Source organism: Cetorhinus maximus, chromosome 2 (genome assembly GCF_964194155.1).
Source record: "Cetorhinus maximus chromosome 2, sCetMax3.hap1.1, whole genome shotgun sequence".
NCBI lineage: Eukaryota > Metazoa > Chordata > Chondrichthyes > Lamniformes > Cetorhinidae > Cetorhinus > Cetorhinus maximus.
The window spans coordinates 3,148,959-3,169,336 of record NC_135880.1 but is presented as its reverse complement, the minus strand read 5'-3'; the positions used below and the strand labels follow the sequence as shown (position 1 = coordinate 3,169,336).

Here is a 20,378-nt window from a genome sequence, read left to right as displayed (position 1 = left end):
ATATACTTTTCTCTGTGTTTGGTCATTTTTTTTTGTTCACTGTCAGAATTCTGGGAAAACAGTGGAAACTAATTGAATCCAATCTCCTATAATCTACTTTTTGATTTGGATCTATAAAGATTCATGCACCAATTTCATATTATGACTTAAAATATAACAAGCTGCTCTGGAGATGAGTTGTAAATATGCATACAACACAATTAACTATTGCCTCAGCTGGCTGACTGAAGAACTGAATTCATGCTGTCTTGGGTCATAAATAACTGTACATTCCAAAGGTCAGAAAACATGATTTCCAAAGAGAAGTAATTGAACTGTTGAACTATCCCTTTGGAGATAGTAGCCAGGTTGTATAATCTTCTTTCTATTTTTATACATATGGTAAACATGAAGCTCGGAATGGGGCTACCAATGGCAATTCGCCAAAGAAAGCCACAAAATCACATACATTATTCGCTCTTAAGTGGATGCAGGTTACAACTGGAGAGGTACAATCAGTTAAAGGTAAGTGGCTGTATGTGGGGCTTCAAATACTTTCAGTCTTTGTGAAGGCTGAAAAGGCTGAAAAATTAATCGTGAGCTATTCCAATGGGTGTATAGGACAAATGCTGGCTAGCAAAATAACAAAACAAATGGAAGCAAAATACGAACATATGAATTAGAAGCAGGAGTAAGCCATTTGGCTCCTTGAGCCTGCTTCACTATTCAATAATATCTGATCCAATTGTGCCTCAACTTCACATTCCGACTACCCCCAATAACCTTTGACTTCCCTGTGAGTCAAGAATCTATTTATCTGTGTCTTAAAAATATTCAATGCCCCTACCTCCAGTGCTCTCCGGAGAAGAGAGTTCCAAAGATTCACGACCTTCTCAGAGAAAAAATTTCTTCTCATCTCCGCTTTAAATGGGAGACCCTTATTTTTAAACTGTGTCCCCTAGGTTTTTTAGAATATTCTTCCACAGAACGTCACTGGCTGGACCAGCATTTATTGTCCATCCCTAGTTGCCCTTGAGAAGGTGGTGGTGAGCTGCCTTTTTGAACCGCTGCAGTCCATGTGGTGTAGGTACACCCACAGTGCTGTTAGGGAGGGAGTTCCAGGATTTTGACCCAGCGACAGTGAAGGAACGGTGATATAGTTCCAAGTCAGGATGTTGTGGGGCTTGGAGGGGAACTTGCAGGTGGTGTTCCTTTGTGTCTGCTGCCCTTGTCCTTCTAGATTGTCGAGGTTGTAGGTTTGGAAGGTGCTGTCAAAGGAACCTTGAGAGTTGCTGCACTGCATCTTGTAGATGATACATACTGCTGCCACTGCGCGTTGGTGGTGGAGGGTCTGAATGTTGAAGGTGGTGGATGGGATGCCAATAAAGCGGGCTGCTTTGTCCTGGATGGTGTCAAGTTTCTTGAGAGTTGTTGGAGCTGCAGTCATCCAGGCAAGTGGAGAGTATTCCATCACACTCTTGACTTGTACCTTGTAGATCGAGTATGGCTTTGGGGAGTCTTTATTTATTCATTCATGGGATGTGGGCTTTGCTGGCTATGTTAATATTTATTGTCCATCCCTAGTTGCCCTTGAGAAGGTGGTGGTGAATTGCCTTTTTGAACCGCTGCAGTCCATGTGGTGTAGGTACATCAACAGTGCTGTTAGGAAGGGAGTGCCAGGATTTTGACCCAGTGACAGTGAAGGAATGGTGATATATTTCCAAATCAGGATGGTGAATGACTTGGAGGGGAACTTCCAGGTGGTGTTCCCATTTATCTGCTGCCCTTGTCCTTCTAGATGGTAGTGGTTGTGGGTTTGGAATGTGCTAAGGAGCCTTGGTGAATTCCTGCAGTACATCTTGTAGATGGTACACATTGCTCGACTGCTCTGCAGACAGTGACCTTCCAAAGATGAAATATACTACACTACACTACTGTGCATCAGTGGTGGAGGGAGTGAATATTTGTGGATGTGGTGCCAATCAAGCGGGCTGCTTTGTCCTGGATGATGTCAAGCTTCTTGAGTGTTGTGGGAGCTGCACTCATTCAGGCAAGTGGAGAGTATTCCATCACACTCTTGACTTGTGCCTTGTACAGGATGGACAGACTTTGGGGAGTCAGGAGGTGGGTTACTCGTCACACGATTCCTAGCCTCTGACCTGCTCTTGTAGCCGCAGTGTTTATATGGCACGTCCAGTTCATTTTCTGAAATGCCACTTGACAGCACTGTTGATGACCACTTCCATTACTTTGCTGATGATCGAGAGTAGACTGATGGGATGGTAATTGACCGGGTTGGATTTGTCCTGCTTTTTGTGTACAGGACTTATCTGGACAGTTTTCCACTTTGCCGGGTAGATGCCAGTGTTGTAGCTGTACTGGAACAGCTTGGCTAAGGGTGAAGCAAGTTCTGGAGCACAAGTCTTCAGTACTATTGTTGGAATGTTGTCAGGGCCCATAGCCTTTGCAGTATCCAGTGCATTCAGCCATTTCTTGATATTATGTGGAGTGAAGCAAATTGACTGAAGACTGGCATCTGTGATGCTGGGGACCTCAGGAGGAGGCCGAGATGGATCATCCACTCAACATTTCAGGTTGAAGATTGTTGCAAATGTTTCACCCTTGTCTTTTGTACCAATGTGCTGGTCTCCTCCATCATTGAGGATAGGGATATTTGTGGAGCCTCCTCCAGTTAGTTGTTTAATTTCCACAACCATTCATGACTGGATATGGCAGGACTGCATAGAGCATAGAGATCTACAGCACAGAAAAAGTCCCTTCAGCCCATCGAGTCTGCACCAGTCAAACAAGTACCTAACTATTCTAATCCCATTTTCCAGCACTAGGCTCATAGACTTGTATGCCATGGCATCACAAGTGCACATCCAAATACTTCTTGAATGTTATGAGGGTTTCTGCCTCTACCACCCTTTCAGGCAGTGAGTTCCAGATTCCCACCACGCCCTGGGTGAAAAAATTCTTCCTCACATCCCCTCTAAACCTCCTGCCCCTTACCTTAAATCTATGCCCCCTGGTTATGGATCCCTCCACCAAGGGGAAAAGTTCCTTCCTGTCTACCCTATCTATGCCCCTCATAATTTTATACACCTCAATCATGTCCCCCCTCAATCTCCTCTGATCCAGGGAAAATAACCCCAGTCTATCCAATCTCTTCTCATAACTAAAACTCTCCAGCCCAGGCAACATCCTGGTAAATCTCCTCTGCACTCTCTCTAATCACATCCTTCCTACAATGCGGATTCCAGAACTGCATGCAGTACTCTAGATGTGGCCTAACCAGCATTTTATACAGTTCCAGCATAACCTCCCTGCTCTTATGCAGATCTTAGATTGGATCACTTTGCTCTGTCTATCACATACTGCTTTCACTGTTTGGCATGCAAGTAGTCCTGCGTTGTAGTTTCACCAGGTTGACACCTCATTTTTAGGTATGCCTGGTGCTGCTCTTGGCATGCCCTTCTGCACTCTTCATTGAACCAGGGTTGATCACCCAGCTTGATGGTAATGGTAGAATGGGGGATATGCTGGGCCATAGGTTACAGATTGTGGTTGTATACAATTCTGCTGCTGCTGATGGCCCACAGCACCTCACAGATGCCCAGTTTTGAGTTGGTAGATCTGTTAGAAATCTATCCCATTTAGCATGGTGCTCATACCACACAACACAATGGTAGTGCCACACAACATGATAGAGAGTCTCCTCAATGTGAAGATGGGACTTTGTCTCCACAAGGACTGCAGTGGTCGCTCCTACAAATACTGTCATGGACAGATGCATCAGCCACAGGTAGATTCATGAAGCTGAAGTCAAGTAGGTTTTCCCCTCTTGTTGGTTCCTTCACCACCTGCTGCAGACCCAGTCTAGCAGCTATGTCCTTTAGGACTTGGCCAGCTTTGTCACTAGTGGTGCTACCAAGCCACGCCTGATGATGAACATTGATGTCCCCAATGCAGAGTACATCCTGTGTCCTTGCCACCCTCAGTGTTTCCTCCAAGTGATGTGGAGGGGGAGTGCATGGAGGAGTACTGATTCATTAGCTGAGAGGGTGGTGATATGGTAATCAGCAGGAGGTTTCCTTGCCCATGTTTGATCTGATGCCATGTGACTTCATGAGGTCTAGATTCGATGTTGAGAACTCCCAGGACAACTCTCTTCCAACTTTATACCACTGTGCCACCACCTCTGGTGGGTCTGTTTTGTCGGTGGGACAGGACATACCCAGGGATGGTGATGGTGGTGTCTGGGACATTATCTGTTAGGTATGATTCCGTGAGGATGACTATGTCAGGCTGTTACTTGAGTAGTCTGTGAAACAGCTGCCCCCAATTTTGGCACAAGCCCCCAGATATTCGTAAGGAGGACTTTGCAGGGTTGACATGGCTGGGTTTACAGTTGTCGATTCCGGTACCTAGGTCAATGTCAGGTGATCCAACAGGTTTCATTCCTTTTTTAGGCTTTCTAGTGGTTTTGATACAATTGAGTGACTTCCTAATCCATTTCAGAGGGGAGTCAAAAGTCAACCACATTGTTGTGGGTCGAGGGTCATATGTAGGCCAAACCAGGTAAGTACGGCAGATTTCCTTCCCTTAGTGACATTAGTGAATCAGATGGGTTTTAGCAACAATTGATTCATGGTCACAATTACCAGGACTAGGTTTTTTGATTCCAGATTTATTAGCTGAATTTAAATTCCACTAGCTGCCATGGTGGGACTCAAACCCCTGTCCCCAGAGCCTTGGCCTCTGGATTATTTGTCTGATGACATTACCATGATGCTGTTGCCACCATCACCTCTCCACCCCACCCAACCCCCTACTAGTTCTGGTCTCTCCCACAAGGGGAAACATCCTCTCAGTGTCCACCCTGTCAAGTCCCCTCAGGATCTTATTCGTTTCCATAAGGCCACCTCTCAACCTTCTAAACTGCAATGGATACCAGCCCAATCTGTCCAACCTTTCTTCGTAAGATAAATCCCCTATCCCAAGTATCAGTCGAGTAAACCTTCTCTGAACTGCTTCTAACCCATGTATACCTTTTCTTAAATAAGGAGACCAAAACTGTACGCATTACTCTAGATGTGGTCTCACCAATGCCCTGTACAACTGTAGCAAAGTATCCCTACTTTTATATTCCATTCCCCTTGCAGTAAATAACAACATTCCATTTGCCTTCCTAATCACTTCCTCTACCTACATACTAACTTTTTGTGATTCAAACACCAGGACACCCAATTCCCCCTGTACATCAGAATTCTGCAATCTCTCTCCATTTAAATAATATGCTGCTTTTCTATTCTTCCTGTCAAAGTGGACAAGTTTACATTTTCCCAGGTTATATTCCATCTGCCAATTTTTTGTGTGCTCACTTAACCTATGTCGCTGTGCAGACTCCTTTTGTCCTCTTCACTACTTACTTTCCTACCTACCTTTGTGTCATCAGCAAATTTAGCAACCATCATTCAGTTCCATCATCCAAGTCATTAATATAAATTGTAAATAGTTGAGGCCCCAGCACTGATCCTTGTGGCACTCCACTTGTCACATCTTGCCAACCCAAAAATGACCCATTTACTCCTAGTCTTTGTTTCCTGTTAGCTAACCAATCCTCTATCCACACTAATGTGTTAACCCCTTCTATTCATATTAATATGTTAACCCCAACACCATGAGCTCTTACTTTGCTTAGTAACCTTTGACGTGACACTTTGTCAAATGCCTTCTGGAAATCTAAGTACAGCACATCCAAGTTGCTTGTTAAAGAACTCCAATAAATTGGTCAAACATGATTTCTCTTTCACAATACTATGTTGACTCTGACCGATTGCTTGAGATTTTCTAAGTGCCCTGCTACTACTTCCATAATAATAGATTCCATGACAGAATAAATGCGGAGATAGAGAATGGAATCAGTGTGGAATCTGTGAAGTAAAGCAGCACCTAAACTAGTATCAGTATTGGTTATCATGAAGTTATCGGATTGTCATAAAACTGATTCACAAAAATTCTTTAGGGAAGGAAATCTGCTTTCCTTACCTGGTCTGATCTACACGTGACTCCAGACCCACAGAGCATTGCGATTGACTTTTAAATTGCCCTCTAAAATAGTCTAGCAAGTCAGTTCGATCAAACCACTCCAAAAAAGTGCAATTACAATAAAATTAGGCGGACCACTCGGTGTTGATTGTTGTATGTGATTTGGTCACAAAAAAGGCATGGACAGTAAATGTTGGGCTTGCCAGCGATGCCCACAATCCATGAATTTTAAAAAAATCAGCACAACAGACCTTGCAAACATTATTTTTTATTCTTTGGGATGTGGTCATTGCTGACATGGCAATCATTTGTTGCCCATTCCTAATTGCCCTTGAACTGAGTGGCATGTTAGGCCATTTCAGAGGGTAGTTAAGAGTCAACCACATTGCTGTGGGTCTGGAGTGACATGTAGGCCAGACCAAGTCAGGAAAGCAGGTTCCTTCCCTAAAGGGACATCAGTGAACCAAGTGTGTTTTTAGTTTCATGGTGACCATTCCTAAGAATGCCTTTCAATCCAGATTTTGCATTAATTGAATTTAAATTCCACCAATCAATTTACTGTCCATGCCTTTTTTTTTTGTGACCAAATCACATACAACAATCAACACCGAGTGGTCCGCCTAATTTTATTGTAATTGCACTTTTTTGGAGCGGTTTGATTGAACTGACTGGCTAGACTATTTCAGAGGGCAATTTAAAAGTCAATCACAATGCTCTGTGGTAACTGAAATCCCGTGGTGGGATTTGAACGCATGTCCCCAGAGCATTAGCTTGGGTTTCTAGATGAATAGCTCAGTGACATTACCACTATGCCCCACCTCCTTCCCACTAACATAGAAACAGAGAAAATGGGAGCAGGAGTAGGTCATTCGGCCCTTCCAGCCTACTCCACGATTCAATATGATCGTGGCTGATCCTCTATCCGAATGCCTTACTCCCGTTCTCTCCCCATACCCCTTTACGCCTATAATGTCTGGAAATCTATTTTCTTCTTAAATGTATTCAGTGCCCGACCCTCCACAGTCTTCTGCGGTAGAGAATTCCACAGGTTCGCCACCCTCTGAGTGAAGCAGTTTCTCACCATCTCAGTTATCCTAAATGACCTACCCTGTACCCTGAGACTGTGACCCCTTGTTGCAGATCCACAGCCAGAGGAAGCATCATCCCTGCATCCAGTCTGTCCAGCCCTGTCAGAATTTTATACATTTCAATGAGATCCCCTCTGATTCTCCTAAACTCCAGTAAATACAGGCTTAGTTGACCCAGTCTCTCCTCATACAATAATCCTTGCATCCCAGGGACCTGTGTGGTGAACCTTCGCTGTACTCCTTCTCTATCAAATATATAGACCAAAACTGCACCCAATACTCCAGTGTGGTTTCACCAGGGCCCTGTACAGCTGCAGCAAGACATTTTTTTTAATTCATTCACGTTATGTGGGCTTTGCTGGCTGGGCCATCATTTATTGCCCATCCCTAGTTACCCTTGAGAAGGTGGTGATGAGCTGCCTTCATGAAACACTGTAGTCCATGTGGTGTAGGTACACCCACAGTGCTGTTTGGAAGGGAGTTCTAGGATTTTGATCCAGCAACAGTGAAGGAACAGCGATATATTTCCAAGTCAAGATGGTGAGTGACTTGGAGGGGAATTGGCAGAGAGGCAGGAAGCAAAAGGGGATGTTTCTGTGACTGGAAGTCTGTTTCCAGTGGGGTTCCACAGAGCACGGTGCTAGGGCCCTTGCTGTTTGTGGTGTACATAAATGCTTTGGACTTAAATATAGAGAGTATGTTCAAGAAGTTCGTGGATGATACAAAAATTGGTAGGCTATCTTGAGGAAGATAGCCGTAAACTGCAGGAGGATATCAATGGACTGATCTGGTGGGCAGAGCAGTGGAAAATGGAATTCAACCTGGAAAAAAGTGTGAGGTAATGCCCTTGGGGAGGGCTAACAAGGCAAGGGACTATACTATGAATGGTAGGACCCTGGAAAATACTGAAGATGAGAGGGACCTTGGTGTGAAATCCATAGATCCCTGAAGGTAGCAACACAGGTAGATAAGGTGGCTAAGAAGGCACATGGGATGCTTGCCTTTATTAGCCAAGGATAGAATACAAGAGCAGGGAGGTTATGCTGGCACTGTATAAAACGTTGGTTAGGCCACAACTGGAGTACTGGGTGCAGTTCTGGTCACCACATTAGAGGAAGGATGTGATTGCACTGGAGAGGGTGCAGAGGAGATTTACCAAGATGCTGCCTGGGCTGAAGGGCCTGAGCTATGAGGAAAGATTGGATAGAACAAGAACAAAGAACAAAGAAAAGTACAGCACAGGAACAGGCCCTTCGGCCCTCCAAGCCTGCGCCGATCATATTGCCCGTTAGCTAAAACATTTTGCAATTCCGGGGTCCGTATCCCTCTATTCCCATCCTATTCCACCACTATCGTACCTGCTTCCACCACCTCCTCTGGCAGCGAATTCCGGACACTCACTACCCTCTGCGTAAAAAACTTGCCCCACACATCTCCTCTATAGTTTTCTCCTCTCACCTTAAATCTATGTCCCCTAGTAATTGACTCTTCCACCCTGGGAAAAAGCTTCTGACTATCTACTCTGTCCGTGCCACTCATAATTTTGTAAACTTCTATCAAGTCGCCCCTCAATCTCCGTCGCTCTAGTGAGAATAATCCGAGTTTCTCCAACTTCTCCTCATAGCTAATAACCTCCAGACCAGGCAGCATCCTGGTAAACCTCCTCTGCACCCTCTCCAACGCCTCCATATCCTTCTGGTAATGTGGCGACCAGAATTGCACGCAATATTCCAAGTGTGGCCGAACCAAGGTTCTATACAGCTGCAGCATGACTTCCCAGCTTTTATGCTCAATACCCCTGCCAATGAAGGCAAGCATGCCATATGCCTTCCTGACTACCTTATCCACCTGCGTTGCCACTTTCAGTGAACTGTGGACCTGTACACCCAGATCCCTCTGCCCATCGATGCACTTAAGGGTTCTGCCATTTACTGTATAATTCCTGCCTGTATTAGACCTTCCAAAATGCATTATCTCGCATTTGTCCGGATTAAACTCCATCTGCCATTTCTCCGCCCAAATCTCCAACCGATCTATATCCCGTTGTATCCTTTGACAATCCTCTTCACTATCTGCAACTCCTCCAACTTTAGTGTCATCTGCAAACTTACTAATTAGCCCAGTTACATTTTCCTCCAAATCATTTATGTATACTACAAACAGCAAAGGTCCCAGCACTGATCCCTGCGGAACTCCAATAGTCACAGCTCTCCATTCAGAAAAGCACCCTTCCACTGCTACCCTCTGTCTTCTATGACCAAGCCAATTCTGTATCCATCTTGCCAGCTCACCTCTGATCCCATACAACTTTACCTTCTGTACCAGTCTGCCATGAGGGACCTTGTCAAAGGCCTTACTGAAATCCATGTATATAACATCCACTGCCCTTCCATTATCGATCATCTTTGTCATTTCCTCGAAAAACTCGATCAAATTAGTGAAACACAACCTCCCCTTCACAAATCCATGCTGCCTCTCACTAATACGCCCATTTGCTTCCAAATGATAGTAAATCCTGTCATGAAGAATCTTCTCCAATAATTTCCCTACCACTGACGTAAGGCTAACCGGCCTGTAAATTCCTGGATTATCCCTGCTACCCTTCTTAAACAATGGAACAACATTGGCCATTCTCCAGTTCTCTGGGACCTCACCCGTAGCCAGTGAGGACACAAAGATTTCTGTCAAGGCCCCAGCAATCTCCTCCCTTGTCTCCCTCAGTACTCTGGGGTAGATCCCATCTGGCCCTGGGGACTTATCCACCTTAATCTTCTTCAAGACACCTAACACCTCTTTTTTGATCTCAACATGATCCAGGCTATCTACACACTCTTCCCTAGACAAATCGACCACTAAGTCCTTCTCTTTGGTGAATACTGATGAGAAGTATTAATTTAGTATCTCTCCCATTTCTTCTGGCTCCACACACAGATTCCCACCTCTGTCCCTGAGTGGGCCTAACTTTTCCCTGGCTACCCTCTTGCTTTTTACATATGTATAAAAGGCCTTGGGATTTTCCATAATTTAAAAAAAATTTTTTTTTTTTTTTTTTTTTGCTGCTGACTGCCGATCAGAGGGTCCTCCTCTCGCACTCTCCTCTAGGTTCTGCTGACTTCCTGTCCCAGGGTCCTCCTCTCGCACTCTCCTCTAGGTGCTGCTGACTGCCTATCCCAGGGACCCCCTCTCGCTCTCTCCTCCGATAGGCTGGGGTTGTTTTCCTTGGAGCAGGAAGGTTGAGTGTGGGCCTGATAGCAGCATATAAGATTGAGGGGCATAGATAGGGTGGATAGGAAGGCACTTTTTCCATTAGTAGAGGGGTCAATAACCAGGAGGCATAGATTTAAGGTAAGAGGTAGAAGGCTAAGAGAGGAGTTGAGGAGAAATATTTTCACCTTGAGGGTGGTGGAAGTCTGGAACTCACTGCCTGAAAGGTGGTTGAGTCAGAAACTCTCGTAACATTTAAGTATTTAGATGTTCGCTTGCGTTAACATAGCCTCCAAGGCTACGGGCCAAGTGCTGGAAAATGGGATTAGTGTTGTCAGATCTTTGTTGACTGGCGTGGACATGATGGGCTGAATGACCTTCTTCTGTGCTGTAAATGTCAATGAGTCTATGAGTCTATTTATTAAAGAAGAAAAAATGGACTATTATTACAATACTCCTTTACCCACACTATACCTTTACAGATATATAAAGATTTGTAAGGAAAACACAAGTTACAGAAGCTATATTATACTCTCAATGTTCACAGTAAGTACACAGTCCATGTAAACCAAAAGGCGACCTGTGGTCAGACACTCCACACTCTGAAACCAAGTTACAGATTTCACCCCAGACAGATGCTATGGATCTCTCATCAGCTCCCCCAGACACTTCTTATGCCGTGAGCCAATCAGCCTCACTGAACTCCATCTTTCACATGAGGGTATCCAACCTCCACTCTCCAAGAACTCACTTTGGAATCTTCTCCCAAACCGACACTTTCTCTCAGATGCCTTCCGTAAGGGTCCACCCTCCGGTGTTTCGAACTGTCCTTCAGATGTGCCCCTCCCCTTGGTCACCATATGCATTCAAGCCTTCTTCCACACACTCTCTGTCTCTCGACTCAGCCATCAACAGTACACCACTGTTTCATATGCCCATAGCAAAAAAGTTCTTCAGTTGCCTCTTTGGACATTCTGATTTATCAGAAGCCTTTATATTGCTTTAAATTTGTTTCCTGCAGTGTTTGTCCCTTTAAGCATAAAGTCTTTCTCTGCTCCCCGCTCTTAACGTCACTTAACAGAACTTTTTCCAGGTCCCTGTCCTTCCTTTGACTCGAAGGTCTTCTTGGGACCTTCTCCTGTTTCTGTCTTACTCCTTTGGCCTTGGGACCTTTCTTCTTTAGCTTGGGGCTTGCTATCTGTCCCCTTTGCTCCAGCCTCTCTCTCGCAGCTACTTTCAACCAACTTTAGCTTGAAACTGGCTATCTTCCCCCTTCTAGATTGCTTCTGATCTGTAGCTGTCTTCAAAACCAACTGAACGCAAACAGCTTCCAAATCTAATTGCTATTTTTAGGGGTGTGTGTGTGTATGTGCACATGTGTGCCTGCGTCTGTGTGTGTGCGTGTGTGTGTCTGTGTGCGCTCGTGTGCGTCTGCGTGTGTGTGTATGTCTGTGTGCGCATGTCTGCATGTGTGTGTGCCTGTGTGTCTGTATGTCTGCGCATGTGTGTATGTGTGTCTGCGCGTGTGTGTGCGTCTGTGTGCATCTGTTTGTATGTGTGCGTGCGCGTGTGTGCGCACATCTGTGAGGGACCTGCCTCTCTGGACCCCTGTTGCTGGACAACAGCCCAGTTTTCTATCGTGTTTTTGCTTAACTTCTCACAGTCGTAAACTCTCATTAGAAATGCAGGCTTCTTTTAAAGTGAAACTAAAGCTCTTCTCTTAACAGACAGATACGGAAATACAAATCAAACTTTAACATTAAAGCTAAAATTCATTCCTCACACCCACAAATACCAATATAACTTACTTAAACTCTCTCTGTTTCCTAACACCTGCCACCTACCAGACAAGCTTAATTGTTGTCCAGGTCTTGCTGATATGGCCACGGGCTGCTTCAATAAGGATGGCAGATTTCATGCGAACATACGAACCAGGAGCAGGACTAGGCCACTAGGCCCTTCAAGCCTGCTCTGCCATTCAATAAGATTATAGTTGATCTGATTGTAACCTCTCGCTTACCCTGATAACTTTTCACCCCCTTGTTAATCAAGAATCTATCTAGCTCTGCCTTAAAAATATTCTGTTTCCACGGCCTTTTGAGGGGGAGTTCCAAAGACTCACGACTCTCTTAGAGAAAAAAATTTCTCATCTCTGTCTTAAGTGAACGACCTCTTATTTTTAAAGTGACCCCTAGTTCTAGATTCTCCCACAAGAAGAAACATCCTCTTCACATCCACTCTGTCACGACCCTTCAGGATCTTAAAAGTTTCAATCAAGTCACCTCTTACTCTTCGAAACTCCAATGGATACAAGCCTAACCTTTCCCCGTAAGACAACTCACCAATTCCTGGTTTTAGCCCAGTAAACCTTCTCTGAACTGTTTCTCATACATTTGCATCTTTCCTTAAATGAGACCAATACTGTACACAGTACTCCAGATGTCTCACCAGTGTCCTGTACAACTGAAGCATAATCTCCGTATTTTTATGTTCAATTCGCCTCGCAGTAAACAATAATATTCTATTAGCTTTCCTAATTACTTGCTGTACCTGCACACTAGCCTTTTGTGATTCATTCACTAGGACACCCAGGTCCCTCCTTCCCTAAAGGGCATTACTGAACCAGATGTTTTATTTTAAACAACAATCGACAATGGCTTCATGGTTACTATTACTGAATTTAATTTCCACTAGCTGCTGTGATGTCCCCAGAGCGTTAGCCTAGGCCTCTGGATTACTAAGATAAAGGCAAAATACTGCGGATGCTGGAAACCTGAAACAAAAACAAAAAGTGTTGGAAAAACTCAGCAGGCCTGACAGCATCCATGGAGAGAAAGACAGAGTTAACGTTGAATCTGTATGACTCGAAGCTCTGAAGAAGAGTCATACGTACTTGAAATGTTAACTCTGTCTTTCTCTCCATAGATGCTGTCAGACCTGCTGAGTTTTTCCAGCATTTTTTTGTTTTTGCCTAGTTACTAGTCCGGTGACATTACTACTATACCACCGCCTCCCCTTGCTGTGGTTGTACAGCAGTTAAAAGTTTTGGAATCTGGGTTCCGTCAACATTAAGGATGGAGGAAGATATGATTTGAATCTGATGGGGCCTTCCGGGCTGTAAAACTTTGTAAGCAAGTCCTGGTGATCCAGGAATTCTGCAGTCTGTGAGTACTGAGGAGAGATACCGGATTCTGTCAATACTGCATTTAGAACATCCTATTGCATATGAACCCTGGGAGTAATGGGCTTGTAACAGTTGTAAATCATGAACAATATTGAATTATCTCAAAATATTTCCCTATTTCTAATTCACTTATCACAGTTTAAAATGTTTAAACAATAAACATAGCAAATGATAATCATAAGCTTCTGAAGACACATTGACAATACAGGGCCTTAATGGCAGTAAAGCCTCCTCAGGACTGCCTCTCCCTACACCACCCCAGCTCAATCTACCAGACAGATTAGCATGAGAGTTGACTAAATCCTTGCCTTATCCAACTAGTGGGTGATAGCAGGGTATCTTTTTGTTGCCCATAGCTCTCCTGTGGCACTTAAATGAAGCCCAATTCCAAATAAGGTTTTGACCTGTCGTAGGCCTTTTGGGCAGGCAGCACAGCTGCCGTGCCAACCTTGAAGTTTGAACATAAGTCAAACTACACCCACTCTTCCCTGATTCACCCAGTGTGTTTAAAAATAGTGATTGGTAGAAGGATTAGAGGGGAGATGAGGAAACATTTTTTCACCCAGGTGGTAGTATGGGTCTGGAACTCACTGCCTGAAAGGGTAGTAGAGACAGAAATGCTCAATTCAGTTAAAAAGTGTCTGGATATGCACCCTAAGTCCTGAAACCTCCAGGGCTACAGACCAAGTGCTGGAAAATGGGATTAAGCTGGGTGGCTCATTTTTCAGTTGGCGCAGACATGATGGGCAGAGTGGCCTCCTTCTGTACCATAAATTTTTCCACATTTTCTAAAAGTCTGAGAAAGGAGAAATGTGCAGGGGAATGGGGAGAGGATGGGGGAGCGGCAGTACATGAATTGCACCTTGGGGTTATCATGGACACGATAGGCCAAATGACCTTCTGAGCTGTAACGATTCTATGATTCATTATCTGAGGTGTTGAATATTGTTTAGTCATCAGCGAACATCCCCACTTCTGAGGTTATGATGGAGGGAAGGTCATTGATGAAACAGCTGATGATGGTTGGGTCTAGGACACTACCCTGACGAACTCCTGCAATTGTGATAATGTGTATATTTTTATTTTTCAGTGTTTATGTATATATTCTGTGTAGGTAAGAGTAAGCTGTGTCTATGTGTGTCCAGGGTTAGTCAAGGATGAGGTTGTTAGAGCTAGATTGTCTACAGAAGGGATAAAAGAGGAGAGGCGGTTGTTTAACAGGCAAATATCCATTTAATGAATCAAGCAGAAGACACTCTGTGAATCACAACTGTTTATCGTTAAACTATAGTTCAGTATAAATACCAGTTTCCACTCTTCCCTTCTGGATCCTCTCCCTGTCCAGAAGCAAAGCCCCTCTGAATGAAGAAATTTTTCCTCATCTCAGTGAGGTGGCAGCACTGGCCAACAGCCATGATGTGTGGTGCACCTGGGTCCAGTGCCGTACGAGGTTTAATGACCTGCTGTGCTCAGGAAGGCCCAGTACCTTGAGGGCATGGATCAGTGTGTTGAAGTGTTACGGTCTGGCCCTTCCCTCCCGTGGAGCTCAGGGGTGTTGGAGTCTGTGTGCCAACTGTCAATGACGCTGGAGCTGGCCAAGGGGGTGAGCACTGGCTGCTTGAACTGAGTGCCGTGCGGCTCGAGGGCCATGACTCAGGTGGTCCTCAGTAGAGGTTGGCCAAACTGCAATGGCACCGCAGGTAGAGAGTGGATTAATCAATGATCCTCCACCCTTTCAGAAGAAGACGGCCCATAACATCATTGAAGGGTGTCAGACCAGCAGAGGCTCTCAAAACCTCCTAATCCTCACAAAGGCACGAGCAGGAGATGGAGACCTGGCACGCACCTCGGTCAACTGGCCACGGAGAGGCTGGGGTGTCAGGCAAAGGTAAGAGTGCAGTACACAGAAATGAGAGTTTTGGATGATTCGGATGTAGTCTCATCATTGATGAGAGTCTCAAAACTAGATTCCCAATGGATCATTGAAAGACAGTGGCTCTATAATGCAGATCTCCATTGTCTCACCAGGGTTCCTGGCATACACAGTGACAGCGCAATGACTTAAACGAACGACACGTCATTGTTCCCCCTTAGATTTGCCACCACGCACCCAATCACAGGACCCCAAAGAGCCACCATGACACCAGAGGACCTCCAGGCTCCAGATGCACCTGCATCACACCCACTCTGAACCAGCAGATACCAGCACCTCAGTGGGCATTATATCCTCAGCTAGAATGTCAGTGCACAACGGTTAGGGCACTTCACACTCATTTGAGGTGCAGGCAGAGGCAGAGAGTGCCCAGGGCGCTGGAGACCAGGACGATGTTGAGTCGAAGGCAGATAAGCCTCTGGGGTTGTCCAGTAGGCGGCAGGTGCTGAATTTCCAGCGAGATGTGCGGAAGGATCTGGCAGAGATCCATGAGGTATGCATGCCATGGTCTCAATTAGGGAGGAGTTCAAGCGGAGCATCAGCACTGTGTTGACCCTCATGGCCGAGCACACTACCTCCTCTATTAAGAGTGTGGCAACTCTCATGGAGAGGCAGCTCCAAGAACAGAATCAGAGGTTCCTGGGATTGCGCTTAGACCTGCAAGCCCTCATACAGGCACTGACCTCAGGTGGTCACCCAGTATCCCAGCTAGGTGCTCGTCCATCAATGGCAAGCAGGGAGGTCCAGAGCAACCTCACATTGGCGCATGAGCTGCCTGTCATCTGTGGGTTCCTCCCAGGGTGCTCTGGATGGTGGCAGCAGCTCCTCCACTCCTCTGCCAGTGACCGTGGCATCTGATGAGACTGCAGCAACAGGGGAGATGCCAGCCATGGCACTGGCCACTCCCTCCCAGGTGGATCCAGCACAGGCTCCACTGGCCAGAGGATGACCACCAAGGTCATCAAGGCCAACAGACGGCAGAGTCAGCAGGCTGCCTCCAATGCCACTACCAGCGAGGGGGGAAGCACCAAGATGTAGCAGTCACAAATGTAAGTTTAAGGCACCATGAGCATAAGAGGGACTAGTCACAGGTGATCTTCTATTGTGCAATGTTGTGCGTGTACTGGTCTGGGGCTGAAGACCAGAGACCTGTTAATTTGTTTGAACTGTCAAAACGAGAGAAAAGAAAATTTATCATAATGGCCTGAGTATGCTTCACATTTTTTTATTTAAGGTGATGCTGGTTACGCCAGTATGAAATGCTGGATGTGGGTGGCTCTAAACTTTATTGCACAGACACTGAGTGGACTTTGGTGTCAAAGGAAAGTGTCATCTGGGATGGAGGCAGCAGCCCTGGCGTGAGGTGGTAGCACTTACTTGGCAGCCTAGCTGAAGGAGCGTTGGATCAAGGCATCCCTGCCTCCTTGGAGGTGACAGAGGTCTGCCTCCACACTCTCGTCACCATGCTAGTCTTTGGGCTCACTACTGGATTCTTTGTGGCCTGTGGAGCTGCGAAAAGACCCTCTTCCTCCAGTGGGCCTCCCTTTGCCAGTGCCAGATTGTGGAGAGCGCTGCATGCGATCACGATCAGTGACACCCGCTCTGGGGGGTATTGTAGTGTTCCTCCTTAACGATCCAGGTATTGGAAGCAAATCTTCAGAAGACCTATGGTCCTATCTATCACTGCCCTTGTGGAAGTATGGCTCCTGTTGTACTGCTGCTCTGCCTCTTTTCTTGGGGTGGTGGAGAGGGGTCATAAGCCACCTTTCCAAGGGATAGCCCTTGTCACCCAGCAGCTATCCAGTCAGGCTGCAGACTGAATAGCCTCAGCACTTGCGAGTGTCTCAGGATGTACGTGTCATGGGAGCTGCCTGGGTACCTTGCACAGACTTGCAGAATCTGCATCCTGTGATCACACACTATCTGCATGTTCATGGAGTGGAAGCCCTTCCTGTTAACGAAGGCACCAGCTGACGCCTTGATGGCCAAATGTGTGCAGTTGATGGCACCTTGGATGTGGGGGAACCCAGCAATCACTGCAAAGCCTCTGGCCCGCTCAGCCAGGCTGGCCTCATCCATACAGAAATGAAAGTCAATACCTGCCTGAACAGAGCTTTTGTCACCAGTTTGATGCAACTATGGACAACTGATTGGGAGACTCCACACTGATCCCCCACTGATCACTGGAAAGAGTCAGATGCATAGAAGTTGAGGGCCACTGTGACCTTTAGAGCCACTGGCAAGGGGTGTCCACCCACACATTCGGAGGTGATCTCAGGTCCAATCATCTGGCAAATGGAGGTCATGGCTTCCCTGGAGAAGTGGAGGCTCCTTCAGCATTGTACCCCTGACATTGAAGTAACTGCACCGCTGCCTGTAAACCCTAGCAGCAGCATAGTGGCATCTTCTGCAGCCCCTAACACCTTGGACTACCTACTGGCCTAGCACCCCTTGTGCCTGCCCCTCTCCTTCCACAAGTCATTTCCCTGCAAACTGCATTGGGACACATGGTCTCCTCTCCCTTCTGCCCTGCTCATCCTCCTCAGAGGAAGTGCTTCCAGCAGAGACCACAGTCGCCATTACCAGGGTCACAGGAGGCTATCTGATACCTGGAAGGGCCCACACAGTCTGAATCCTCTGAGAGCCTTGGAGACGCAAAGGAGACCTGAAATGAAGCCTGGAAATGCTAACAATGAAGCCCCAAACAGAGATGAAGCTGCCAAGTACCAATAAGTCACCATCAACAAACCATCTACAGAACTCCTCACTACTCACACTGGCAATGCTGCTGAACATTTTTATCCCACACATGGATGAGGTTTTGCAAATTGTCAGCTGGCCGTTGCCCATTTTGCCCATGTGACGAGCACAAAATCTGTGGGAAAAATAAAATCGGCATCAATTGCCTTTTTAATGGCCTCTTAATTAATGGCAGGTACAGCTCCAGCTCCCGCTTATGCCCACTGACCGAAATATCACATGAGTGCACCATGACATCAGGTCACTCACCCGACATCATCACGCGCTATTTAACACTCAAGCAGGTCAGGCACGCACCCGCCCACTCTGCAAAAAATTCTGCCCTAAGTCAGTTATATTCAGTTTCAAAAATACTTTATTTTTAATTTTACTTCTTGATAAAGACCAGGCCAGAGCCATACCTCGCTTCCTCTTGGCTAGAGAAGTGACCCGAGTCCACATCTCCACCACATTCTTCTATTGTTCGTATGGTTCCAGTTCTGAAAAGACTGGTGGGTCATCATGGTTTGTGACCTGGCAACATGACTCAGCATTTCACCTTAAAAGCCACCAGGAGCTTTGCTTTTGTCAGAAACAGGGATTGCTTTCTGTTTTCTCTATCTTCCCACCTGAGGCAATCAAGTTCAATCCTCTGCTACCATGTTTAACAGGTGGATATCCATTTGCTAAATCAGGCAGCAGAAGGCACTCTGTGAATCACAGCTGTTCATTGTTAAACTGTTGTTCAGTATAAATACTAGTTTTTCCACTCTTCCCTTCTAGATCCTCTCCCTGCCCAGAAGCAAACCCACTACTGGGGAAAATCCCAGCTCTTAAACACAGGCTTCAATGAGCATCACCATACCCCCTGACCTTCCCCTTTTCGACGCTGAATGTTCAGCGCTCAGCAAAGGACTTTGTTTCATACCCTTATGCCCTCATCTCAATGAATTTCGGGCTCGGCACAATGCTGAACTCTTCTTCCGCCGCTTTCGTCTCCGTGCTCACTTCTTTGGGCAGGAGTCCTCTCCCCGTTCAACGGATCCTTTTACCCGCCTCCAATATTCTCCCTCCACCTGGACCCCTCCCTCTGGATTCTTACCTTCTCTTGATCTTTTCATTGGGAACTGTCGGTGTGACATTAGTCGTCTCAATTTCTCTGCTCCTCTCACCCACTCTAACCTGTCTCTCTCTGAACTTGCTGCACTCCATTCTCTCAGGTCCAACCCTGACATTGTCATCACACCCGCTGACAAGGGCGGTGCTGTTGTTGTCTGGCACACTGACCTCTATCTCGCAGAGGCTGAGCGTCAACTCGCAGACACTTCCTCCTACCTCTCCCTGGACCATGACCCCATCACTGAACATCAAGCCATTGTTTCACGGACTGTTACTGACCTCATCTCCTCTGGAGATCTTCCTTCCACAGCTTCCAACCTGATAGTCTCCCAACCTCGGATGGCCCGCTTCTACCTCCTACCCAAAATCCACAAACAGGACTGTCCTGGCAGACCGATCGTGTCAGCCTGTTCCTGTCCCACGGAACTCATTTCTTGCTACCTTGACTCCATTCTCTCTCCCCTTGTCCAGTCCCTTCCCACCTACATCCGTGATTCCTCTGACACCCTACATCATATCAACAATTTCCAGTTCCCTGGCCCCAACCGCCTCCTCTTCACCATGGACGTCCAATCCCTCTACACCTCCATCCCCCACCGGGATGGTCTGATGGCTCTCCGCTTCTTCCTCAAACAGAGGCCCGAACAAACCCAACCACCACTACTCTCCTCCATCTGGCTGAACTTGTTCTCACACTGAACAATTTCTCCTGAAACTCCTCTCACTTCCTCCAAATAAAAGGTGTGGCTATGGGTACCCGCATGGGCCCCAGCTATGCCTGTCTCTTTATGGAGTATGTGGAACATTCCTTGTTCCAGTCCTACTCTGGCCCCCTCCCACAACTCTTTCTCCGGACAACGATGATTACTTCGGTGCTGCTTCATGCTCTCGTCTGGACCTGGAAAAATTTATTAATTTTGCTTCCAATTTCCACCTCTCCATCATTTTCACACGGTCCATCTCTGACACATCCCTCCCCTTCCTTGACCTCTCTGTCTCAATTTCTGGTGATTGACTGTCCACCAATATCCATTACAAGCCTACCGACTCGCACAGCTACCTCGACTACAGCTCCTCA

The 20,378-nt window shown here is 46.3% G+C and overlaps 1 protein-coding gene across 1 annotated transcript in view; it reads left to right on the top strand.

Annotated features, from left to right (window-relative positions):
• The first annotated feature begins 387 nt into the window (after nucleotides 1–387).
• Nucleotides 388–20,378, top strand: part of ccdc152 (coiled-coil domain containing 152) — a 126,886-nt gene continuing 106,895 nt past the window's right edge. The window contains exon 1 of the mRNA XM_078557241.1: nucleotides 388–504. Coding sequence (XP_078413367.1) covers nucleotides 388–504 — 117 coding nt within the window. The remainder of the gene's footprint in view (nucleotides 505–20,378) is intronic.